The sequence below is a fragment of the Erythrolamprus reginae genome, chromosome 10 (assembly GCF_031021105.1).
Source record: "Erythrolamprus reginae isolate rEryReg1 chromosome 10, rEryReg1.hap1, whole genome shotgun sequence".
Classification (NCBI taxonomy): domain Eukaryota; kingdom Metazoa; phylum Chordata; class Lepidosauria; order Squamata; family Dipsadidae; genus Erythrolamprus; species Erythrolamprus reginae.
The window spans coordinates 32,498,945-32,525,239 of record NC_091959.1 but is presented as its reverse complement, the minus strand read 5'-3'; the positions used below and the strand labels follow the sequence as shown (position 1 = coordinate 32,525,239).

Below are 26,295 nucleotides of genomic sequence, written 5' to 3'. Positions count from 1 at the left end.
TGCAAATGCAGACCACGCTTGGCCTGGTTCCTAAATTCTGGAGGGGGTCCCAAGGGGAAGTGAGGTGGCGTGGACTTTGGTTTCGCTTCTGGAGTGCCACGCTGGGTGTACCCGTTGACCGCATGGTTCCTTTCTCAAGGTTAAAGGCAAGGAGTCTGGCTTGTATTCCAATCCTGGCATGGTTTCATCTCGGCTTTGTGAGGGGGAGGGGCTCTGAGCTTAAGTGGGTTCAGATGGTATCAAGGTTTGTAGTCTGACCAGCAGTGGGTTGCAGTTGGTACGGCTGGGATCGGGATTCTGGTGGCGGAAACTGAGATGCGCATGAATCTCTACGCCCCCAATGCGTGCACCCATGAGATTTCATTTCTGTGCATGCGCAGTAGGGAAATCTCGCGCAAGGACCCTCTCGTTGCTTATTTGACCCCATGACAATCGTTAAGTGTTGTGTCTCGTGATTCTTGACAAATATATCTTTTTCTTTTATGCACACTGAGCTTATGCACCAAATACAAATTCCTTGTGTGTATAATCACACTTGGCCAATAAAGAATTCTATTCTATTCTATTTCTACTCTATTCTTATTCTATTCTACTCCAATATCTATTCTATTCTATTCTTATTCTATTCCACTCTATTCCATTCACTTCCATTATCTATTCTATTCTATTCTATTCCAATTTCTATTCTATTCTATTCTTATTCTATTCCAATATCTAATCTATTATATTCCATTCCATTCTACTCTATTCTTATTCTATTCTATTCCAATATCTATTTTATTCTATTCTATTCTTTTTCTATTCTATTCTATTCTTTTTCTATTTTCTTCTCTTCTATTTTTGGTTGTTTTTTTGCTTCTGCGCATGTGCAAAAACAAAGAAATTGCTGAAAATCGGCAAAATCTTCCGTGCACGAGTTTCCTCGGGTGTGATTTTGCTTGCTGCGCATACAGAGAAGCGAAATATTGCGCCAATGGGTGCACACACACCTGCGACAATCCCAGAGGGCATACCAGTAGCATGCGGCAAGTGAAATCCCTTGTCTGAGTCTGAGTCTCTGGCGATGCAGTGGGGGCTTCGGATTGCAACTGAAGTTGACTGGACGCAAAACATGGGGGGGGGGGGATTTGCCCAGATCTAGCCCATCCATGGGACATCCTTATCCTCATCCGAAGAAGTGGCTTCTTCTGAGGTCCTTGTTCCAGACCCAGGGTGTCCAGGGGAAAGGATTTTGAAATCCTGTCATACTTCCCTGACATTTCCCTGTAACATGCGATCTAGTTAAGGCACGGTCGTAGATGACGTCATACCAAATGGCTAAGCCATGGAGAAACTGTTGCCACAGTTATGCTCATTTTTGCTTGACTCTGCCAGGCAGTGAGATTCATTTTTTTAAAACATGATTTTTCTCTGACTTTTAAACATTTTAATACAGTTTGGTTTCCCCCCCTGATTTATTCCATTTTTTTTCACGAATTCCCAGATAATTCCCTGATATTTCCTGAACCGCCAATTTCCCTGATAATTCCCTGATTTTCCAGGTTTCCTGGACACCCTGCAGACGGAACTGGGTGGCATTTCAATGAAGCCACACCCTCCCTTGAAAGACAATCATTGCTTCACCGTCTTCTATGGACCAAGGGACAATCCGAGTCCTTGGAGAAGGGCGGCATATAAATCCAATAAATAAATAAACACGCTTTTGGGAAGGAAACGTTTTAGAATATTCATGACTGGGAGAACCCATGGTAACAAGGTCAGCCAATGAACAGGCATAGCAACTGAATCAGCCAATGAGAGCTAAACACATCTGAGTCTGTGCAGAGAATTGAAACTGAAGCTAGAAGGAAGGCTGGGTGTGGCTAAGCCCACTCTTCACCGATTTTGGGGTCGGGCGGTACTGTCTGTCTCAGGATCTATGGTGTCGTTGTTGGTGGTTGTATCGCAATTGTGAGTCATCAGAAGCCATGCAGTTAAGGTGCCGCAGTGCATAAAGACCAGAGGAGGCACTAAGGGGCTGCTGTTTGCCCAACGTTCCCAGGGAAAGATAAATGATGATAAAATGTAATTAAATGAATCTTAAGAGACAGAGGTTGAGGAACAAGGAAGGGGTGATTTATATATGTGTGTGTATATATATATAAATTTTAACAATCCAACCTATCATCTGACCCTTTGCAGACATATGCCCTCTCTTTCCACATGTAATATAAGCTTTTCAATCTTTGGTTACAGGACAGCTGAACTAGCTTTACCAGCTGTCAATCAATAATGACAGCTTGCAAAAGTCACCCCCAACTTCAGCAGCAGAGTGGGAGCCAAAGAGGGCACCGTCCCAGGTAGGGAAAAGGCAAAAAAGGCAGGGTGCAGAAGAGTTCGAGCGGTTACCTGTTCCTGTCATTGCTGGCATGTAAAAAATCTCTGTTCCCGGTTGTCCAACATCTGGAAGGAAGACCAAAGAGAAATACCTTAGAGCAGAGCATTTCTGAAGAAGTCCTACTATAATTTCAGAATATCAGGGGTTTTTTTTTGGGGGGGGGGGTGTCTTGGTGTTATCAAGATTTAGGGCTGAGAAAATCAGATGAACTTCTCTTAATATCAAGACTGGAGCCTGGTTAACATTTAACATGAGCAAGAGGAACCACAGGGACTCTCAACTTAAGACTGGTCATTTAGGGACCACATTCAAAATCAGATTGACCCCCAGAGAAAGGTACTTACAACCAGGTTCAGAAGTTCTGATGGACAGGGGCTCTCTTGCGTCACATGACCACTGGCAGGGATGGTCAACAACGAGCCTGCCTCTTTGAACATTTGAGGCATCCCGTGCTCATGTGACCACATTTCATGATAGTTTGTCCAAAAACCTTATGTACTTCTGCTTTTCAGAAAGATAGATAGATAGATAGATAGATAGATAGATAGATAGATAGATAGATAGATAGATAGATAGATAGACAGACAGACAGACAGACAGACAGACAGACGACAGACAGATGATTAATAGATAGATGATAGTAGGTGGGTAGGTAGGTAGATAGATAGACAGACAGACAGATGGATGATTGATAGATGATAGTAGATAGATGTTAGATGACAAATAGATGAGAGACAGACAGACAGATGATTAATAGATGATAGTAGATAGACAGATGTTAGATAGATAGATAGATAGATAGATAGACAGACAGACAGACAGACAGACAGATGATTAATAGATAGATGATAGTAGGTGGGTAGGTAGGTAGATAGATAGACAGGCAGACAGATGGATGATTGATAGATGATAGTAGATAGATGTTAGATGACAAATAGATGAGAGACAGACAGACAGATGATTAATAGATGATAGTAGATAGACAGATGTTAGATAGATAGATAGATAGATAGATAGATAGATAGATAGATAGATAGAGATAGATAGATAGATAGACAGACAGACAGATTGATAGTGTTGTGAGTGCTCCTTGTCCACCTTCTAAGGAGGATGAGCCAGCCCCCTGGGCCAGAGGAGTTGCCAACTGATGCAGAGTGAGAGAGAAAGTGACCTGAGTGAACCCAAGGAGGAACCGCTAGAGGGGGCTGATATGACAATAGGGGAGTGGTCCCAGTTGGAGGATGAGGAAGACATTAGAGTGGATAGTCAGTGGATAGATTCTCGTTATAGGAGATTGCTGAAGGGAAAGAGGAGTTTCATAGTAAAAGGTATTAGCTTACAGCCTCTTTGGGGTGTGATGTCACTTCCAGGCAGTATAAATGCTTGGATCTTGAGTAATTGGGTGTGGGGTTTCAAAATACATTCTCTGCTGGATGATTTTTGCCTGGGATTTCGGTGAGCTGCTTCATATTCTTGAATGATAAATGGACTTTGTTATCTAAGGAATGCCATTTTGGCTGAGTTTGGTGCCTTCCCCAGACCTTATTGATGCTTCATTCCGGAGAGAGAAATAACTCCTTTTTTCCTTGCCATTTTAAACCTGCTGTGTGTGCTTTTATCAATAGTGTGTTTTTATCATGCAGTAAGGGACTTTTTGAGTTGGGGGGTTTGCTCTGAGGGCCGTGCACAGAACAGACAGACAGACAGAGAAGTTTTGTAGGCCACACACTCTCACATGATATGATGGTGGAAACTTTGGTTGGAAGAATGCTGTGTGCACAGACAGATGATGGATAGGCAAATAAACAATTAGAGAGGATTGACAGGTAGAGAGGAAGGACAGGAGAGAGAGAGAGGAGAGAGACAGACAAACAGACAGAGAATGGATAGTTAAATTAGAGAGGATAGATAGGAGAAAGAGAGAGAGGGAGGTGATACATCGTTAGATGATAAATCAGTGATGGCGAACCTATGGCACGGGTGCCACAGGTGGCACGCAGAGCCATATCTGCTGGCACGCAAGCTGTTGCCCTAGCTCAGCCCCAAGGAGCATGTGTTTGCCAGCCAGCTGATTTTTGGCTCACACAGAGGCTCCGGGAGGGTGTTTTGGCTTCCAGAGAGTCTCCAGGGGGATGGTGGGGAACATTTATACCCTCCTCTGGTTCCAGGGAAGCCTTTGGTGCCTGGGAAGGGCAAAACACGAGCCTACTGGGCCGACCAGAAGTTGGGAAAGAGGCTGTTTCTGGTCTCCAGAGAGCTTCGGGGGGGGGGGGGGAGCTGTCTTTGCCCACCCCAGGCTTTTAATTATGGGTGTGGGCAGTCACACATGCACAATCGGCACCCGAGGGAAAAAAGGTTCACCATCACTGTGTTAGATCGATCAATAGATGGATGGATGGATGGATGGATGGATGGATGGATGGATGGATGGATGGAGGGAGGGATGGATAGATAGATAGATAGATAGATAGATAGATAGATAGATAGATAGATAGATAGATAGATAGATAGATAGATAGATAGATAGATGGTAGTAGATGTTAGAAGACAGATATATGAGAGATACACAGACAGATAGATGATTAATAGATGAGGATAGATGTTATATGAAGATAGATAATAATGATAGACAGACAGACAGATAGAAGAAAGATAGACAGATAAACATAGACACAGACAGATAGATAGACATAGATGATTGATAGATGATAGTAAATAGATGTTAGATGGATGATAGATAGACAGACAGACAGACATAGATGATTGATAGGATAGTAGATAGATGATAGATAGACAGACAGAGAGACAGAAGATACATAGACAGATAGATATAAACAGACAGACCGACAGATAACAGATAGGTAAATAATTAGAGAGGATAGATAGATGGATGGATGGAGAGATATATACAGTAGATAGATACTGTATATAAACAGACAGACAGACAGACAGATGACAGGAAAGAGTTGAGAGAAATTCTTACTGTACTCCGCTTCGTTCCGGTTGCTCGTGCTGAGTTTTTTGATGATCTCCTGCTTCTTGGATTTCACCATAGCGGAATTGCTCTCTGTCAGTTTGCTGAAGAACGCTGGCGGTTGGACGCTGTTCCCGGGGGATCGGGTGCAGCCTCTGCAGGATTGAAAAGAACAGCGAGTTTTTTGCCTCTGACCCTCCAAGCCCCGCCCTCGCCCGCTACGCTGTCCACCCGGCTTCTTACCTCAGCTCCAGCTGCTCTGCCTCACGGTACAGAATGGGGTAGGCGCTGTTTCGGACACGATCGGCTTCTCCGTTTCCCTCGGGCGGAGAAATTGGCTCGATGCAGTTGTCCGAAGATGGAATTTTAATTTGCTTGGGGGACCTGCAGAGGTTAAGAGAGAGAAGGGGAGACTTGAGCAACAAGACACTTGTGAAACCAAGGGAGCGTTGGTTGAGGAGCTCATTTTGGGTTGAGAACTGTCAGTTCTTCCTTTTTTAAAAAAACAAACTTTATTTAAACACACAAAATACATACAATAGAAGTTACACAGAAAAAGGAAAAAAACATTAAAATAAAAGTTGGAATAATATACCATTAAAAAAAAATTCTTTTCTTTTTATTGTCTTTTTGGAAATTACAATTAATTTTATTTTATATATATATATATATTTGTAATATATGTATAGAAACAATATTTTTAAAGACATTAAATATTTAATATAAACTTAACATAAGGCAGTAAGAAAATAGTAGATTTATGGACAAGATAACAATAACTGAGATAAATAAATGAACACCGAATATTCAATGCCAGATGAAGGAAACATTTTACATTAATTTTATGGAATGGATATAGATTTCATTGATAATAATAATAATAGAGAAGGATTTAGTTTTTTCTCCTCACAAAGTATAAAACATAATTATAAGTCAATATATTGTTCTTAAATGTTTGTTGTGGTTAATTTTTTTTATATGTGTATCTGTGTATTGTATTGTCTTTTTTGTTTGTTATATGTTTTTTAATGAAGAAATTCAATAAAAACTTTTAAATTTAAAGGAAATTAAAAAGAAAGTTGGACAATTTGTGACGTGCCTGTAGTACAAGTCTAATGGTGCTTATTTACTATTACATGGATACTATTTACATATATACATTGAGTTTTGGCAAAGATTTTATTCTGGTTTGTCTTTTGGTTTTCCTTTTGTGACCGATTCTCTGACATTTACTTCCCATGTTATCTAATATTTATTAACTCTCTGATTTTACTTTTTCCCCTTTTTTCCATCCAGTGATAAAACCTACTCCAAGAGTTAGTGCACTCTTGCTCATCTACATTTTTTATTTCTTTAGTTAAACTATCCATTTCTGCACACGTTGTGATTCTTTCAATTATATCTTCCTCATCAGGCATATTTCTGTCAGTTCTTCCATTGAGTGAGACGGGAAAGAGAGGGGCCTTTTGGGGGATGAAGATCTGGGGGTTGAAGGACCAAAAATGAGAATTGCCAAGAAACAGGGTTCTTTGCAGGAGAAGGTGTGAAAGTCAAAAAAATGTAGGCCAGGTATGTCCCAAAGGTGTATTTTTCAAAAGGCGACTGGACTTTGTTTTTCCTTGAAGACTTCGCTTCTCATTCAAAAAACATCCTCTTCAGGAGAAGACAAAGTCCAGTTGCCTTTTGAAAAAGCACAAGTAGACATGTAGGGCAGATGTCAGTTCTGGAAGCCATTACTGCTGTTTGATCCAACTGCCATTTATTTTAGCCTGGGAAATTGGGAGGGTTTGGGGGTTTTTTTTTGTTGGAGCCATAGAAACTTAGTCATAACAAAATTCTTTATTCAAGGACAAATGCCTGCACCTGCTTGGAGACTGTGTCCAGTTGGATGTGAAGATTTGATTGGACCATGGGACGAGCTTATGAGTGTGGGGCAGGGTTGTGAAGTTTCAACTGGGTGGGGAAACCCCAGAAGTTTTCAGATTCGGGTTACCCCAGATGTGCCAACATGACATCTCTAATAAATTGGGACTTTGAGAAACTTCTACCCTCAGAGTTTTATTTCGTTGGGGTTGTTGCCTGGAACGCTGACACCAGGTATGGTCAGGTGTCCCCTTCAAAGTTTGTACCACTGGTGTTTGTTTTTGATTTCGACACTCTGTGCGAAATGTGACCTGCAGGGTGTTCTCTCTGCAATGGGAACATGATCCATGCCTGGTTTCCTCCACCAATCTTGATTGGCTCAGGAATTCTGGAAGTTGAAATCCACAAGTCATAGAAGAGCCAACTTTGTCTACCCCTGCTCTAACCCATCTTCCACCTACGGTGGCCTCTTTTATGGCCGGAAGGAGAGAAGACAACCTCACCTTTGGTCTGGTTCATTTTCAGGGGAAATTCTAGAAGATGAAACGTGTTCCGTTGGTTGGTTCTGGAGGTAAGATTCGGTAGGAGCTCGTCGGAGATCCAGGACAGGGCCAGCAGCCCCCGAGTAGGAGTAGACAGGAGTAGACTGGATGTGGGGATTGAGTTGCTGGGAATGATGGCGTGTGTAGTCTTGAGTGATGACTTCCTGTAAGAAAGGGATATCCTTCAGTATTTCTTTGCGGTCATTTCTCAAAATAATTCACTAAACCCTTTGCAACACAATTGTTGTGACCCGCCAGCAGCCCGTGACACTGGTGGCGGATCCCATCCGAGACAGGGCCGGTGAGGTGATGCACAAGCAGCCTGTCGGACAGTGAGGAGGTGGTTAATCAATTAATTATAAGTCTGAACAAACTGCATGTGTGCTACATTTTCTGTGGGGCGTAGCTTGGGCAGAACCACCACGGGGTTGTCCTCGTCTTCCAAACATTCACTTAACAACCAAAGTTACACTGGAAGAGAGGACTAACAAGCAGACTTTGCATTTAATGATCCCGCTTACATTGATGTGCTGGGCCAAGGTGACGACGCGTTGATTCCCTTTGGCATTTGGGAGCCCCTGTAATGGCTGACTCGGGGACTGATGACCCTCGCTGATCTGGTGGAGCTGTTGCATGTGTGAGATCTCCGCCGCAGAAGGTTTGAGGGAACCTACGTGAGAAGAAGTGAACAGGCGGAATGAAACGCACCATAACCAAATGGGGACAGGTCCCTGTTTTATGGGTGGAGGAGACCCTGACCTTTCTCCTTATCTTGAGTCAGCTTCATCCCTTTCTCGTGGAGGACAGAGGGGGAGCTCACGGGGCTTATGGTTTCAACGCCATCAGGACTGTAGTTCCCACGGAAAACTGAGGAGCACAAAAGAGAGCCTTAAAGGTTGGCGGGATGGATGTCAGTCCTTCTCAGCTATGTGATCGCTGCTAGGAGAACCGAAAGGAAATACCCTCAAGGGCCACTTTTGACCCCTGGCATTCTGGGACATCATTGCTTCAATCCCTAATGACTTGAGAACATTCAGGAGGTCCTTCACATCTCGCCACAGTCCAGGCTGAACTGACCCATTGTCCCTGGAATTGGGAGGGCGGGTTGAGAGGACACTATTGAGAAGCAGAGTGGCTTCCACTGGGACCTTTTGGACTATATTGTAGTATTCAGCCAGTTCAGACAAACCAGTTGTAGCGACCTGCAGGCTCCCCTCCCCTCCTGGCGCTATGCTGTCCTATTTAGCCACATTTTCCAAGCCGCATGTGCGTGAGTTAAGTGCATACGCGAAAGGCTGCGCACATTCACGGAAGGTGTGCGCACACATTTTTTGCAGGTAAATTATGTGAAGTCCTGCCTCAGAATGGTACACTCACCCATCTTACGTTGTCCGGCACAAAAGCTTCAACGATATAATTAGAACAGCTCATTGGCCCAGCCACGTTGCTGACCCCTGTATGTTGCCGAGTTTGGAGATTTCTCCAAGGATCACATGCAGTCAAGCTGCAACCAAACTCTTTGCTTCCAGTTCTAGAACAGCCTTCCCTGCAACTGGTTTGCAATCTTGGGAGTTGTAGTCTCAACCAATGCACGAACACGAACCCCGGATATCGTGGGAACTAACCAAGTGACTCTTTAGTGACCTCATTCTCTCCCCCCCGCCCCGCCAACATCTTCCAGCTCAACACCAGATTACGATCCCCATGTTGCAATCTGTGTTACAGGTAGTCCTCAATTTACAACCATTTGTTTAGCGACAGTTTATAGTTACAATGGCCCTAGAAAAAGGGACTGACTTACGACCGTTATTCACACTTATGACCCTTGCAGCATCCCCGCGGTCACATGATCAAAATACAGTGCTTGGCAGCTGGCATGTATTTATGACAGGTTGCACTGTCCAGGAGTCACCTGATCACCATTTGTGACCTCCTCGGCTGGCCGAGTGACTATTCACTTAGCAATTTTTTGTGATGGAAAATCTGATCCTCAACTGTGGTCGTAAGTCGAGGACTACTTGTTATCTCGTCCGACTTTAGCAAATGGACAACAATTCATGGACAAAGCAGCACACGAAACTGTTCTGGAAGCAAGCCCGGTGCTGAAATTCAATTATTTTCTGTTGTGCCCTCCCTAGGAAAAAGTAAACATTTTGCGCGCCCCCCACTCTCCGCCGGATGATTCTTTGCAATATTCAGCATGTTTTCGCTGAAAAATGTCAAGCAGCTTATTAGTGTGATTGGGGTGTAATATGTTTAAGGGATGCCTTAATTTATTTGGCTTCATGCTGTCTGCTGCCAACATTTTTAGACACACTAAACATACTGATCTTTCTTCATCTCCCACCATAGTCACAGTGAAGCCAAGCACTACATAGGCTTCGTCATATTTCCTTGTCTTAGCTTTCAGGAGATTTATGTTTGTCATATTATCTCCATCTCTTTCTTCCTTTCTTTTCATCCCTGTTAAATATTTTTTCCATGGTGTCTCTTAAGAGCTTGTTATATGCACTTCATATCTCTTACTCTGTGCTGTGTTCAGTGCAAAAAAACCCTACTTCCTGCGGCAAAAAAAGGACATTCTCTGGGGTCATGCCCCCCCCGCCCCCGGCATTGCTCTGTGCCTCTCAGGGGGTCTGCCCCACTATTTGAGACACACTGCGTGTATTTCATACATTTTGCAGAGGTCCGCAGAGGCAGGCGGGTGGGTGTCAAATAGCGAAAAGGACACATCACGACTGTGCAAACAGAAGCCCCCACCACCTAGTGCGGGGGAGGGGAGATTTGATGGTGCATCCGTTGAAATCCTCTCAATAGTTTAGACCAGGGGTGCAAACCACATTGTCACATGACGTATCAGGACTTTTCCTCCCTTTGCTAAACCAGGTATGGGCATGGTCAGCGTGTGATGCCATCCGGCCCATGGTCTGAGAGTTTGAGAGCCCTGTGTTTTGACCCCAGTCCCTTTTTGACAAACTCCTCTCCCTGTGTCCAAGTCTAGCCTGCCCTGCCGCACACAACGATATGCTGAGGAGGAAATCAAATGCATGGGAACTGGGGAGGGGGGGAAATAGGCTGAAAAATGGAGGGGGCGGGAGAAAGAAGCGTGAGCGCAGGAAGGGTTCAAAACAGGAGTTTTTAGGCAGATGATGCTGAAAATATAAAGGGGCCACCACCACAAATGTGAAAATTAAAACGCTTTAAAAAAAATTTAAAAAAGAAATAAATGATTGCGGAAAGGGAAGGATCTTTGGTAACATCTCCGGGTGTGGGTTGGAAGGCCCCCCGACACGGAGAGCCGCCCCCGATTCCCCCTCCAATGTCTTACCATCGCCATTGGTGCTGTTATTTAATGAACTTCTTTCAGGCCTCCCCTTATTGCAAGAAATTTGGCGCGTGATAATGACATCAATGAAGTTGGCCGCTGTCATGGTAGTCTTACCGAGTACTCGCAGCTCCTGTTCCTGCACTGAAAAGGGTTTACTCTTTTCTCTACTCGGCTGCTCGGGGGCCGAAACGGCGTGCAGTGAAGAGTCCAGGGGGCTGTGATGTGAAGGCTGGATTTTCCCCTGTCCTCTGTTAAACGGGTGGCTCGCCCCCGGCCCAGAAGAGGACAAAGTCTTGAGCTCGGTAGCTTTTACGGGCGAAGGTGTCTGTTCTAGGCCTGGCCCGACGGACAACTTTGAGGTGAACAGGTGGTTGGTCTCTGGCTGAGACCTTTCGCTTTTGATGTCCTGGGTCCTGGAGGAGGAGACCTCCTTCTGCATGTGAGCCGACTCCATCACTGAGGCATAATTGTCCAAGCCACTTATGGAGCTGCGCAACGCCGATGCCGGACAGAAGCCGGAGGAGCAGACTGGGGACGTGGTGGCAATGGATGAAGAGGAAGAAGAGGAGGAGGAAGATCTGCAAAGCAGAAAACCAAGTTAAGAGGGGGAGAAGAAGGAAAATACCCATCATCTTTTGCAAAGGGTTTTGAGCAGAATCATGGAGTTATTCAAGTCCTGGATTTCTACAAGGGCACACTTAGAAAAAATGTGAGTGCTCCAACACTGGAGGTTTTTTTAAAGAAGAGATTGGACATCCATTTGTCTCGAATGGTATGGAACAGCGATGGCGAATCTTTTTTTGCTTGGGTGCCAAAAGGGGGTGTGCCCATACGGCAGGGCACATGCACATGCCCACACCCATAATGCAATGGCCTCCCCCCGCAAATACATGCACAAATCCCGAGCGTCCCCCCCCGGCGCATGTGTGCAGGCTTCACTCCTGACTTCCTGTAGGCCCGTTAGACTGTTTTTCACCTTCCCCAGGCTTCATAGAAACCTCCTGAAGCCTGGGTAGGGTGAAAAAGGGCCCAACTGGAAGTCTGATTCCGGAATTTGACCTACCGCAAAACGGACGGAGTGAGACTTTCTGGAGAGATTATCTTCATGTTGGTGTTGTGCAGCACACTGGGACGTTGTTGAATGTTCTCCTGGGTGCGAGGGGAAACTGGGGAGTGCTTGTGAGTGTGTGAGGGGGTACGGCCACTGCTGTGCTCGGTGCCTGTCATAAAAGATGGAATGGAGGCAAAATGAGGTGGTGCCAGTCCCTTCTTCTCCTTCCCTTCCGAGGTCATGAACCTCAACTCACCGGGCCTCCAGATGGGTGCGTGTTCCACTGTGGCTGTGCTGGTCACAACCGATTTCTTGCGTTCCTTTTCACGGTCTCGTTCTTGCTCCCGTTCAGAAACTGGGGGTCCTGTCTTGGCTAAATGTGCAGGAGTACCTGTGAAGCACAGGATGTTGTTTGTTTCCCACTGTGGATAACACGCTCTAGAGTTGCTTTGCTATTTCATTCACCATCAATCTCCAGTAAAAAAAAAAGCATTTGACTTGAAAATGTTTTCAAGTTGAATGCTTTTTTACAAGTATTTTTTAAAAAGAATCGTAGGATCCTTGGGGCCCTCCAAACTCCAAAAGCATTAAGGACCCTACAGTCCTTTTCCTTATCCTCCCTCCTTCCTCTCCACAAACCATGCTTTCTTCAAGTACTTATGATGTTCCCTAGTTGGGTCATGAAACATCTAGAAAAATAACCCACCATCAGAAAGCACCAACCTAAAAATATTCTCTTCTATTGGTACCACATAAGGGTATCCAAAGCACACAAATAGGATAAATTTGCAGGTATACACTTCCACCAGCTAGCACTGACAGTTACCTAGTTTGGTAATGAAATATCTGCAAGAAAATGATCATGCTCAGAGAGCATCAAGAACCCCACAGTTCAACCCTAAGCTACAAACATTCTCTTTTATTAAAACCCAGAATAGGGAAAACTAGTAGGGAGTTCAAAAAACTGAAGTCTTCATCTCTAATGAAATTTTGGTAGTCCACTTCATCACCCTTCATCCTGCTTTAACCTTTGTTCTTTTTTTAGCAACCTATTTCTTCTTTGTTTTTTTGTTTGTTGTTTTTAAAATATTGCAACACGCATGTTCCTAACACTGTCATTCAGGATTATGGGGTTCTTGAACATGTAGAGAGGCAGTCAGACTCAATCATTCTTAACTTTGGGCTGAACTGAAACTGCTGGCGTGTGGTTTCCTTCATATGGGGGCTACCAAGAAGCCATGAGGTACCATATTTTTTGGAGTATAAGATGCACCAGAGTATTAGTTTTTGGGGAAGAAAATAGGGGAAAAATCTGTCTCTCAGGTATTCGTCTGGCCAGCATCCTTCAGCAAATTATTTTATCCCTTGGTTAGGACTGGGAAAAAAACATTATTCGGAGCAATTAAGCAATGAAAAAAGTCTGCAAGTCTGTAGGAGCCAGGAAAGATCATCAGCGCCTTGTTAGAGCTGAATAAAAACCTTTGAAAAGCTACATTCAGAGTATAAGATGCACCCAAATTTTCAGTGTCTTTGGGGGGAGGGGGCGTCTTATACTCTGAAAAATACAGTAGTTCTGAACCTCCCAGGATGATAACACTGGGTCAAGCAGCCCAAATACCCATCCTTTTCACTCTTGTAGTTTTCTTCTTCAAGAAAGCTCCATTGACTTCCTTAAGCTTATCTAAAATACAGCCTCTTTCCCTCCAGCTTGCATTCTCTCATTCTCCTCTACCTTCACTCTCCCTCTCCGGAGCTTTTCACCTGTGCACAAGGTGGATTTCCTTGCCAGGCGGATATTTCCAAAGAAGGATATTTGGAAGCATCTCACCTAACATTCAAGGTTCCCTCCTGACTCACCTGGTGAGAGGGGTGAGCTACTGTGTCGGCTGCTGAAAGGCTGGGCAGCGCTGTGCATGTAGCTGATGCGGTCCATGGAGGCTGCAGAGGTGCCTGGGGTGGGGGGCACGAGCACAGGGAGGTGTGGGACTTGAGACAGGTCAATTATCCCTGCTGGAAAAAGAAGGTGGTAGTTAGGAAAGGAAAGGAAAGGGGAGCACAGAACCATGTGGGCAGTGTCCTCTTTAAGGCCAATGGTGTTCTGCCCTAGCTGCGGACCAGAAAGAAAGAATGCCATGCAGTTTGTTCAAACCTATGTTTACTCAATGAACTACTAATAAACTTGATTAGTAGTTGACACACACAAACGTAAGTTAAAGCTGTCTTTTCTTGAAAAACCAGCTGTTAATGAAACAGCATTAACAGCTAGGAGGAGTCCACAAAGTCATAAATTAAGTCTAAGCAATTAGTCCTGGATATCTCAAGAAGCTTATAAGGGTTGGCAAAATGCCTAGAAGCAGTCCGCAGGAAGAAAGCCAAACCAGATAAGCTGAGCAGACGTTTTCAGACCACGGAGGCATCTGAACAAAAAAATGTTGTTTCCTGCAGTATTTTTGCTATTGTCCTCACCCCTTAAGTAGGCTAGGGGAGTGGCCAATTAGCCCCAAGCCTTACTCCCGAGGAGACCTTCTCCTGAGGAATCATTCCTGTATTTTGGCAGCTCTGCGTGCCTGTGCATTAAGAAGAGAATGAGTCTCTTCTTCCTAATCACTGATGTGAGTTGCTAGAGGTTCTGAAGACCCTGGCTGAACCTCTGCCTCTGGCACCAAGTCCGACTTGGGTACCAGTTGCAAAGGCCGCTGCTGCATTACCACATTGTCCTCTTCTTGGACGTGATTCACTACCAGCTACACGGGCTGCTGGTGGGCCACAACAAATGGGGCTTAAATTTGTCAAGCTGATCTCTGAATTCTCTGCATTTTTAATTCCTTCCTTTTACGAGCCCCACTCAACTGGCAAAGAAAGACAGAATGGGTCAATAACTCGCCCCAGTCAACTTGCATGCGGGACAATTCAACAAATGCAAAAGTTACATTTAATTTTGACAGAACAGTGGCCAATAGTCATAAAATAAAGTAAATCCAGAAATACAAGGGTATTTTGATGAAAGCCGGGTCACCAAGAATGAAAGAACCAAGAATGAACAATTAATGCAGCATTGCATTGTCCCGAGATGAGTTGGCCTAGATCCAAGAACAAAGGTGTTGCTTTTAAAATGACTTGAGACTATAGGGCAGTGATGGCGAACCTTTCTTTCCTGGGATGCTGAAAGAGCGTGCACGTGTGCTATCACACAGGTGTGAGTGCCCACACCCATAATTCAATGCCTGGGGAGGGTGAATAAAGCTTCCCTTGCCCCACTGGAGGCCTTCTGGAGGCCGAAAACGGCCTGTTTCCCAACTTCTGGTGGGCCCAGTAGGCACATGTTTTGCCCTCCCCAGGCTCCAAAGGCTTCCCTGGAGCCATGGAAGGGTAAAAACTCCCTCCCCCATCCCCCTGAAGGCTCTCTGGAAGCCAAAAACGCCCTCCTGGAGCGTATGTGCGAGCCACAAATCAGCTGGCCCGCACACACATGCACATTGGAACTGAACCAGGGCAACGGCTCGCATGCCAGCAGATATGGCTTCACATGCCACCTTTGGCACTTGTCCCATAGGTTCGCCATCACTGTTCCAAACCATTGCGTCCTATCTTGTACCACCTTTTCATGGGTATTTGTGCAAACAAGTCTCTAGCATGGCTTCCCCTCCCACCCAGGCCACTGGCACCCCATGGATCCCAGACCTGCTGCATAGTTGAGAGCCAGGGAAGGTTCTCGTGGAGACAAGCCGCGAAGCAGATCGACTCTCTGAGCCATGGTGGTAGCCGTGGCAGCGTTGTGGTGCATCTGTTGGGAGGTGATGTAGTCATTGATGATGGTCTGTCTGTTCTCCATGGCGGCGGTGTCCGGGTAACCACGGATGAGGTAGGGAGGGTAGAGATGAGGGTACGTAGGGCCAGGAGCAAGGTGCCTTGGCAAGTAATAGGCAGCTGTTTGAGTCAAGCAGAGAAGAAGAAAAAGTGGTCCATTTCTACACATTCCAGATTTCAGAACATTTACATCCAACCTTGTATAAGCAATCAACTCCCGCCTTCTACATCTTTCCATAAAGCTCCACTTAAGGTCTTCCAAATCCTTTCACCCATTCTTTCCCAGGGCCATCCCTAGATCAGGGGTGTCAAACTCAAGGCCTGAGCCCTGGAGGCGGACCGTGGGGTGCTTAGATCTGGCCAATGGGGCCACCTTGAAAAGAATAAAGGACCAGCCTGCAGGGCCTCTGCTAGGGAAAATGGAGTTTGAGAGGGCCGGAACCAGTGCCCCCGAGGCTCTGTTTTTGCTGGCAGAAGGCTAGCAAAACAAACCAAAAACCAAGAGGAGAAATGTTTCCCCTTTTGTATTTGAGCATGCAAGAAGAGACAAGAAAGGAGGAAGGGAAAGAGGAAAGATAAAGAAAAAGATGGGAAGATGAGAGGAGAGCAAGGAAGGAAAAAGAGGGAAGGAAAAAGAAGGGAAGGAAGAGAAGAAGACATAAACATTTTGTTTAAATTTTTGTTTTATTCAAAAGATTAATAGAAGACAGACAGACAGATACACAGATGGAAGCAGAGGAAGGAAGCTAGAGAAGGAGGGAGGGAGGAAATTATAATGAGAAGGGGGGAGCGTCTGAAGGAAGTCCTCGGAGGGAAAGAAGGGGAGGAAGGAAGGAGGAAAAAGGAAGGAAAAAGAAGGGAACGAAGGAGATTATACTGAGAGGGAGGGTCTCAGGGAAGTCCTCAGAGAGGAAGGAAGAAAGGGAGGGAGGGAGGTTATAATGAGAGGGAGGGAGAGTCTGAAGAAAATCCTGCGATAGCACTTGGTCACCAGGTGCCCCCAACACACAGGTCAGATGACCTCAAGCTGGCCAAGCCCCCTGCTCCTCCCTCCCCCCACACCCCAGTGGCCCTCAATGAAATCGAGTTTGACACCCCTGCCCTAGATCAACTATACCACGTTGGAGAACCCACAGCCCACTCTTCATCCACCTCCAAGACCAGGTAACCCTTGGATCTAACCCAAGTCCCGTATTCTTGAAGAGAATCCGTATTCTTCAAAACCCGTCCAATCTGCGCACACGACTAAGCTTCACCATGCCCAACCGGGGACAGGAGTTTCTGGGTTTTTCATTCTCCTACCTGCTTCCAAGGGAATCCCTCGTGGAATGGCGGCAGGGTCAAAGGTCAGTGGAATGTGGCCTCTGTACAGATCCATGCCACCCGTTCCACGAAGCAGGTGTTCGTAGGGAGACATCGGGTGATGGTGTTCTGGAAGTGGGGTGTGAGGAGATTTGGAGCTGGAGATGTCTCGGGAGGTGGTTGTGACCTTCCTGTCTTGAGAGATGGGTTTTCCAGCAGTGATGCTTCCTGTGGAAGAAGAGGATGACGTCAAAAGCAGAGAATAGTTGTAGCTCATAGTTGAACTGAGAGGTCCTCAGTGTTCTCAGAGCACTCATGATAGCAATAGCAATAGCATTTAGACTTATATACCACTTCACAGTGCTTTTCCAGCCCTCTCTAAACGGTTTACAGAATCGGCCTCTTGCCCCCAACAATCTGTGTAGTCATTTGACCTACCTTGGAAGGATGGAAGGCTGAGTCAACTTTGAGATAGACAGATGATAGATAGATGATAGACAGACAGAAAGACAGACAGACAGAATATAGCAATAGCATTTAGACTTATATACAACTTCATTGTGCTTTTACAGCCCTCTCTAAGCGATTTGCAGAGTCAGCCTCTTGTCCCCAACAATCTGGGTCCTCATTTGAACCACCTCGGAAGGAGGGAAGGCTGAGTCAACCTTGAGCCTGGTGTGATTCGACCTGCCAGATTGCAGGTAGTTAGCAGTCAGCACTCTAACCACTGTGCCACCCTGGCTCTTATGATGATGTTGAGTCATGAAACATCTGCTAGGAATGACCGGGAAGACTGAACTCAGGGTGTCCAGGGGGAAATGTATTTTGAAATTCCCTGATATTTCCCTGACATTTCCCTGTAACTTGCGATCTAGTTAAGGCGCAGTCGTAGATGACATCATACCAAACGGCTAAGCCGTGGAGAAATATCGGTAGCTGAGGAAGCAAGTTGTTGCCACAGTTAGGCTCATTTTTGCTTGACTCTGCCAGGCAGCACAATCCATGGGTTTTTTACATGATTTCCCCTGACTTTTAAATGTTTTAATACAGTTTGTTTCCCCCCCGATTTATTCAGTTTCTTTCATGAACTCCCTGATAATTCCCTGATATTTCCCGAACCACCGATTTCCCTGATAATTCCGTTTTCCAGGTTTGTTGGACACCCTGTGAGAGTCTCTTCAGCAGTGGTTTTCAACCTGGGGGTCGGGACCCCTTTGGGGATCAAATGACCGTTTCACAGGAGTCACCTAAGACCATTGGAAAAGATAAATTTCCCGTGGTGTTAGGAACTAAAGCTTCTATTCTGGCGCCTTCGAACATCTTTTTACACTCCGACCAATCAGGTGTTTACAGTAGGGATGTTCCTCTGACCTTCCTGCCAATCAGCTTAAAGCTCTGTTGGGACAATTGGCGCTAGACATGGTTGGGGGTCATCACAACATGAGGAATTGTACTAAGGGGTCTCAGCATTAGAAAGGTTGAGAACCACTGATCCAGTGAGTCCTAATCAAGGACCTGAGATAGACAGACATTGTTTGATGGGCTTCAGGCTGTCAGCTATATTAAGGAGTCGCGGCATGAAATTTTAATATCTTTCCCCACCCAATGAATCAATGTATGAATCTGTTTGTTTAACTTTTAACTATGGGGATTTTTAGATTGTAATTTGACTTAGATTTCTAACATGTTTATATTACCTTTGTTGCAAGCCGACCTGAGTCTCAGGAGAAGGGCGGCATAGAAATTGAATTAATAAATAATAAATAAATAAATAAATAAAATAAGTGAGAAAGATTGAGAAGGACCGTTGTACCTACCTGAACGGTCTTCTCGCTGCACTGGAAGGAGAGTCCAACATGGGTAGTTAACCAATCCTATTGGTAGAGACTGAGTTAAATATTTACATATTAATTAATTACCGCCCCCTTGTATCCCCCATGAGCTCAGTTTTAAAAATGAAGACAATGTAAGAGGATAACCAATTTTTATTATCAACTATCAAACAAACAATTCCCTCCAACTCCGGCGTCCCTGAACTCAGCAGTGCCGGGTGGGTTTGGACTCTCCTTCCAGTGCAGCGAGAAGACCGTTCAGGTAGGTACAACGGTCCTTCTCCACTGCATCTGGAAGGAGAGTCCAACATGGGATATGCCAAAGATTAAGGCCCATGGGAGGGAGAAGGTCTGATCAGGGACGTCGGGGAAGAACAAACTCGTTGCAGAACCCGTCTTCCAAATGCTGCATCCGCTGATGCAAAAGAGTCCAACTTATAATGTTTAATAAAGGTTGAAGGGGACGCCCAGGTTGCGGCCTTGCAAATATCCTCTATGGAAGCTTGCGTAGACCAGGCAGCTGATGCAGCTGCACTCCGTGTCGAGTGACCCGTCAACCCTAATGGTGGGGTCTGGTCCCTAGCCTTGTAGGCTTCCGTGATACAGTCTTTGAGCCAACGGCTAATAGACTTTGAGGACAATCCGAGTCCCATCTTAGGTTGCGAAAATGAAATGAACAACTGTTCAGACTTCCTGAATGTTTCCGTCCGTCTGATGTAAATCTTCAGAGCTCGCCTGACGTCTACTTTGTGCCATCTCAACTCAGATGGATGATTCCCATGAGTACAAAACTCAGGGAGTATCAGTTCCTGTTTCCTATGAAATATCGTATTCACCTTTGGTATAAAGGTGGGATCTAGTCTTAACACGACTCTGTCTGGATAAAATATATAGAGGTCCGGTCTAACTGATAAGGCCACTATTTCAGATACTCTCCGTGCTGACGTTACTGCCACCAGGAACGCTGTTTTAATGGAGAGTAGCCACAAGGAGATGGACCTCAAGGGCTCAAACGGTGGTTTTGTCAACGCTTTGAGTACCAAGGTCAGGTCCCATGACGGAAACCGTCATACTGGAGGGCTGTGTTTATTCATGGCTCTTCGCAAGAAATCTCTCACCCATGGGTGAAAGGCTAACGAGCGTGCCTCCGGAACTTGTATCATGGTGGCGAGGGCTGCTACCTGTCTCTTTAAGGTATTGGGAGCTAGGCCCCGCTCTATCCCTGTTTGTAAAAAGTCCAGCACGGCAATCACTGACGCTTCTTGCGGGTTCCAGTGACGCTGTTCACAGAAGTTACAGAAGGCTCTCCAGGTTGCCTGGTAAATCCTTGAAGTAGATGGACGTCTTGCTGCCTGTATTGTATCAATGACCTTCTCTGATAGCCTTTGTTGTTTCAGTCTGCTCCTCTCAAGTGCCACACGGTTAGATGTAGCCACTGGGGATCTGGATGTTGTAGATTCCCCTGACTGAGGGCGATGATCCGGTCCGGAATCCTCCACGGAGATGACACCGATAGTGCCATTAGGTCGGAGAACCACAGGCGTCGAGGCCAGTGTGGAGCCACCAACAGCACCTCCGCCCTTTCCTCCAGAATCTTCTCCACCACCCTGGGAATGAAGCTCGTTGGAGGAAAGGCGTAGAGTAACCCGGGTGGCCAAGGGGAAAGAAGGGCGTTGACCCCTTCTGCCTCCGGTTCCGGAAAACGCGTGTAAAACCTGGGAAGCTGAGCATTCTGCTGGCTTGCGAACAGGTCTACTAGAGGAATTCCGAACCTTTGAGTCATCCGATGAAAAATGGAAGGGTCCAGTCTCCATTCTGATGGATCCAGAATGGTCCTGCTCAACCAGTCCGCCTGAGTATTGCTGACGCCGGCAATATGTTCGGCTGTCAAGGATGCCAAGTGATTCTCGGCCCAGTTGAAGAGCTGAGTTGTTTCTTCCATGAGGCGTTGTGACCTCGTGCCACCTTGGTGGTTCAGATGGGCCCTGGTCGCCACATTGTCCGTCAGGACCCGCACGTGTCTGTTCTGCACTAGTTGGGCAAAGGTCTGGAGGGCCAGGAAAACTGCCCTCAGCTCGAGGAAATTTATATTGATCGGTTCCAAGTCCCTGGCTGACCAGAGACCTTGGGCCATGTGGTGCCCAATATGTGCCCCCCATCCGAAAAGGCTGGCGTCGGTTGTAAGGGTTATCGGGTTCCGTAGCCGGAAGGGGGACCCTTTGCTCAAGGCTTGCGATGTCCGCCACCTCAAGGACTCTTTGACCGCCCGTGGGACATGGACCTTCCTGCCACTGTGGCTCCTTTTGGCCTTCTGAGCGGGAAGCAAGAACCACTGCAGACCTCGGATATGGTGTCTGGCCCAAGGAACGATGCCAATGGCTGACACCAAGGTCCCTAGGATCTTTGACAGTAGGGCCAGTGGAACTCTCCTGGTGTGCTGAACGCTGGAGATTAGTTGTCGTATGGTGCGTTGTCTCTCCGGAGACAGGGATACCGTATTTGACAACGTGTCTATGACCGACCCCAAGTGGAGCAGCCTGGTAGTGGGAGACAGTTGACTTTTCTCCATATTGATTGTGAAACCGTGCGATTCCAGTGTTTGCACGGTCCTGTCCAAATCGGTTCTGGCTCTCGATGGGGACCTGGACAAAATGATTATATCGTCCAGGTAGGCCATCAACCTGATTGAATGCTGTCGTAAAGCTGCAGTCAAAATGTCCAACAATTTTGTGAAGGTCCGTGGGGTTGATGACAGGCCGAAAGGCATGGCCTTGTATTGGAAATGTCTCCCCTCGGAGCAGAAACGGAGGAACCTCCGATAGTTTGGATGAATGGGGACATGTAGGTACGTCTCCTTCAGATCTATGGATGTCAATAGATCTTGGGGCCATATGGATGCTATAATTGTCTGTAAGGAGTGCATGCGAAATCTCCTGTACTTTATGAAAACGTTCAGTTGTTTTAGATTTAGAATCAGCCGGCATCCCCCTGAGGCCTTGGGTACTATGAAAATCACGGAGTAGAAACCCCTGCCTTCTTCCTGCCAGGGTACCGGCTCTATGGCGTGAATGTCCAATAAATGTTGGATCTCCTCGTGGAATTGTAGCCTCTTTTGTGAGTCCTGTATTACTGGGCAATGAAGGAAGCGGTTGGGTGGTGGTTGGACAAACTCCAACCGTAGTCCCTGTGATACCGTGGCTAAGGCCCATTTGTCGGATGACGTGAGCCGCCAGCAGGGACTGAAATGTTGGAGCTTCCCTTCTATTGGTATCAAGGCAGAGTCACTTTGAGCGACGAAATCCTCTCTGATTACCTCCCCGAAATGGCCATCTCGACTGTTGGTAGCCTCGGGGTCTGTCCTGGAACGATCCCCGATCGGATCGAAAGGCCGGTTGACTGTACTGATTGTATTGGCCTTGAGAAAATGGTCTTTGGGCCTGTCCAGTTCCGGAGGTGGCTTCCCAACGAGGGTTCTGACGCCTTGTGTATGGAGCGGGCCTGTGGTCCTGCCTCCTATTAGCCCTGGGTAGCACTTTCCTTTTGTCTCTGTCCTCTATGAGGACTTTCTCCAAACTCTCCCCAAACAGCATGGAACCCTGGAATGGGCTTGAGGCCAACCGCCACTTAGATTTCAGGTCTGCCGGCCAATTTCTGAGCCAGAGAAGGCGCCGTGACGACATAGCGGTTGCCATGCTTCTAGCCGAGAACTTTGCCGCATGGAGGGTGGCATCTGCAGAGAACTCCGCCGCCGCCCGCAGCTTGCTCAGGTCTTGGCATAGGCGTCCGTCTTCTGGCCCGAGTCTGGATTGCATTTCTTGCAACCACATAATGGATGCCCTGTTGATGAAGGATGTCGCGGCAGCTGCCCTGAACCCCCAGCCAGACATCTGATGTGCCTTTCGCAGCAATGTCTCAGCTTTCCTATCCTCCGGTTTCAAGCTATCCCCAGTCTCTGAGGGCACCAAGGCGCTGGAGACAAGTGTCACTACCGGTTGGTCAATTGGCGGGAACTCAAGGAGTTTTTCCACCTCCTCGTCAAATGTGTAAAATTTCCTCTCGAGGTTCGAGGGACCTTGTGCTGCTGCCGGGTGCTGCCAAGGGCGTTTGACTCCTTCCACAAATATATGTGACGCCGGGAAGTGGTCGGTTTCGGGCTGAGGTTCCTTGAGGAGGGCCTCTGAGGTCTTTGTCGCGTCGGTAGCTTCAGCTGCCTTCGGTGCGCCCTGTAGGTTCATCACTTGCTTGGCCTTGCAGAGCAAGGTTCTGAAAAGTGCCGGTTTGAACAGGCCTACCGATGGTGGTTGTTCTGGCGCTGCTTCGTCCTCTGACCAGTTATACTCTCTGTCACTATCCTCAAATTGTGGTTCCTCCAGCAAGGACCCCATACCCGAAGGGGGCGGTACCGACCAAGTGTTCCTCTCTGGAGCCTGTTGAGGGTGCCTAGCACCTTGTTGCACCCCCGTTGCGATGCCTTGCGAGTAAATGTTGGCAATCAGATCCTGGAGGTCAGGTGTCATCTGTTGCCAGGATCCCGATGCGCCCCTTAAGCCGGCTGCCGTGGGGGTAAATGTAGCAGAAGGCCCCTGTAGGCTTCGAACTGAGTGGCCTGCAGACCCCGGCCTGGTCCAAGAGGTGCCAGGAGATGGCATAGCCTGAGATAAGGGTTGAAACTGTCTTTCAGGCGACCAGTCCCCCTCTGGCACGATCCCAGTGGCTCCCAAGGGAGATTGGGTGGGCATCTGGTCAGGGGTCAGTGGCTGCCGCTGAGTAAGGGGTAATTCCGTGGGGGAGGGCTGCAAGGCCGCTTCCAATCTCTGCTCAAGGACCTTAATACGCTTCTCAGCGTTTTTAAACGAGGCACTAGAAGAATGGGAGGCTTTAGTTTTGTCCTTTGCCTTCCCTTTGCCCTTGTCCTTCACAGCGGGGGAGCTGCTCTTGTCAGTCCCTGTCTGATCAACCATATTTACTCACTGGTAATGTGTATAACAGTAGCTCCGTGACTCCACACTTTTTGCCGCTCGCAACTCGTTCTCAAAATGGCGCCCAGGCGTTTTTCGCCTCTTGCGCCGGCGCACTAGGGTCAATGGCCCTTCTCGCGCCTTCGCCGCCGGAATCCCGCCTTTTCGCGCCTAATCGCGCTGGCCGCTTATAGCCATCCAAGATGGCGGCGCCCGTGCCGCTCGCGGTCTTCCCGGGCTCGCCTTGCCATTCCTTGCCGCTGATGGCGGTCTCAGCCGGGGTGGGCGCCCTGGCTCTCGCCTCTGCTGCCTTGCATCGCCGGTGGTCTCGGCAGCAGCTCTGTTGCAGCAGCGGCTTTCCCTGTGGCGGCTTTTTCGGCGGCGGCTTTGTCTCCCGGCGGCGGCTTCGGCGGCTTTTCTCCTTGCCGCCGAACAGCTGATCGCTCCGTCGGCCGTCCACACAGAGTCCCGGGAGCGATGCCGAGCCTCCCAGTGGGGGGGGGGGGCGGACCCCCCCACCTTCTGCTCGCAGCCTTAGTATGGCCTCGGAGGCCAGGGACCCCAGGCTGAGGTGCTCCTCTCCGGGGTAATTCCCACGGGGGGAAAGTACCCCTGAGGAGATTCGTTCGGGGTGTTGCCCGCGGAGGGCATAGACCCCATCCAGGTCTTCATCACCACCTGAAAGACAAAAGAAAAAAGGAATTAAACAGGTTACACTTAATTTATTTCATTCTTAAATAATTTATTTCCTAAGAGCAAAAACTCAGTAGTCTCTACACTGGGACTGAGTTTTTAAAACGGAGCTCGTGGGGGATACAAGGGGGCGGTACTTAATTAATATGTAAATATTTAACTCAGTCTCTACCAATAGGATTGGTTAACTACCCATGTTGGACTCTCCTTCCAGATGCAGTGGAGAACCATTGCTCTACAGACTTTTAGCCTTACGGACTACCCTACGAATGGTGTGGGACAGAGGTCCCCAAACTTGGCAACTTTACAACTTGTGGACTTCAACTCCCAGAATTCTCCAGTCAACTATGCAGGCTGGAGAATTCTGGGAGTTGAAGTCCACAAGTCTTAAAGTTGCCATGTTTGGGGACCCTTGGTGTGAAAGGAGGAATGGATTTCCAGAGGAGAAAAATTGCAGACTACAGGAACCATTTGCACCACTCAGGTGGCCCTGAGGAGGCAGATATACCTCCAAGTGGTCTCAAAGACCTTCTAAAGGATGCAAATGACCAGCTGTCTGCAAGGAGTATCAAGCCTTCCATTCGCCTCCATCCAAGTCAGAGCTGAAGAAGCTTCTTGGATGAGAAGCAAAACGTCTTCAAAAGAAAAAAACAAACAAGAAAGTCCTAAAAAATAAGGGCCCTTTGGGACAACCGTGACCTGGTTGAATGAGAATCTCTTCAGACACCATTCATAAAATACACTCCATATCTCACAGTGTTTTATGACTGGTTAGAACAAAAGAAAAAGAAATAAATAAAAACTGATTAATATTAAACATAGAAATGTTAATAATAGTTTTAGCAATATAGATATACAGTGATACCTTGTCTTATGAACTTAATTGGTTCCGGGAAGGAGGTTTGTAAGGTGAAACGTTCATAAGACGAAACAATGTTTCCCATAGGAAACAATGTAAAACCAATTAATGCGTGCAAGCAAAAAAAATATATCGCAAAAACGGCGCTCCGTTGGGCGCCGCCACCCGGCTGTCACCTTTTGAAACAGCCGGGCGCTTCTCGGCATTCTCCCAAATGCCGAACCTGAAAAGTTTGGCAAAAGTTTGGGTTTGGGAGGCCACCGAGAAACGCCGCCGCCCGGCTGTCACCTTGCCAGAAGAGCCGTGGAGCTGTCGGCCGGTCGGGAGGCTCAATAGGGAATTCCAGGGGCAGAGCTTTGACGTCACAGAGATGTCCTTCCTGGAGTCCACGTTTCGGCCGGCCAGGAAGGACGTCTCCACGACGTCAAAGCTCCGCCCCTGGAGTTTCCTATTGGGATTCCCCACCTCCGTTTGAGCCTCCTGACCGGCGACAGCTCCACGGCTCTTCTGGCAAGGTGACAGCCGGGGAGCAGCGCTTCTCGGCAGCTTCCCAACACCAAACCTGAACTTTTTCCGAACTTCCGGGTTCACCGTTCGGGAGAACGCCAAGAAGCCCCCCAGCTGTTTCAGAAGGTGACAGTCGAGCCGCGGCACTTCTCGGCAGCCTCCTGAACCCGAACTTTTGGCGAACTTCCGGATTCGGCGTTCG

General features: G+C 47.2%; 1 protein-coding gene across 30 annotated transcripts in view; it reads right to left on the bottom strand.

Moving 5' to 3' along the window:
* Window positions 1–26,295, bottom strand: part of NCOR2 (nuclear receptor corepressor 2) — a 309,568-nt gene that overhangs the window by 9,693 nt on the left and 273,580 nt on the right. For 10 of the 30 annotated variants that reach the window (XM_070762126.1, XM_070762127.1, XM_070762128.1 and 7 more), the window contains 11 exons: window positions 17,245–17,472; window positions 15,817–16,062; window positions 13,993–14,145; window positions 12,148–12,526; window positions 11,085–11,662; window positions 8,516–8,623; window positions 8,278–8,426; window positions 7,718–7,920; window positions 5,595–5,735; window positions 5,361–5,506; window positions 2,389–2,442 (listed from right to left, as the gene is read on the bottom strand). In XM_070762126.1, coding sequence (XP_070618227.1) covers window positions 2,389–2,442; window positions 5,361–5,506; window positions 5,595–5,735; window positions 7,718–7,920; window positions 8,278–8,426; window positions 8,516–8,623; window positions 11,085–11,662; window positions 12,148–12,526; window positions 13,993–14,145; window positions 15,817–16,062; window positions 17,245–17,472 — 2,385 coding nt within the window. The remainder of the gene's footprint in view (window positions 1–2,388; window positions 2,443–5,360; window positions 5,507–5,594; window positions 5,736–7,717; window positions 7,921–8,277; window positions 8,427–8,515; window positions 8,624–11,084; window positions 11,663–12,147; window positions 12,527–13,992; window positions 14,146–15,816; window positions 16,063–17,244; window positions 17,473–26,295) is intronic. The other 20 variants (XM_070762151.1, XM_070762153.1, XM_070762135.1 and 17 more) reach the window with 10 other exon arrangements.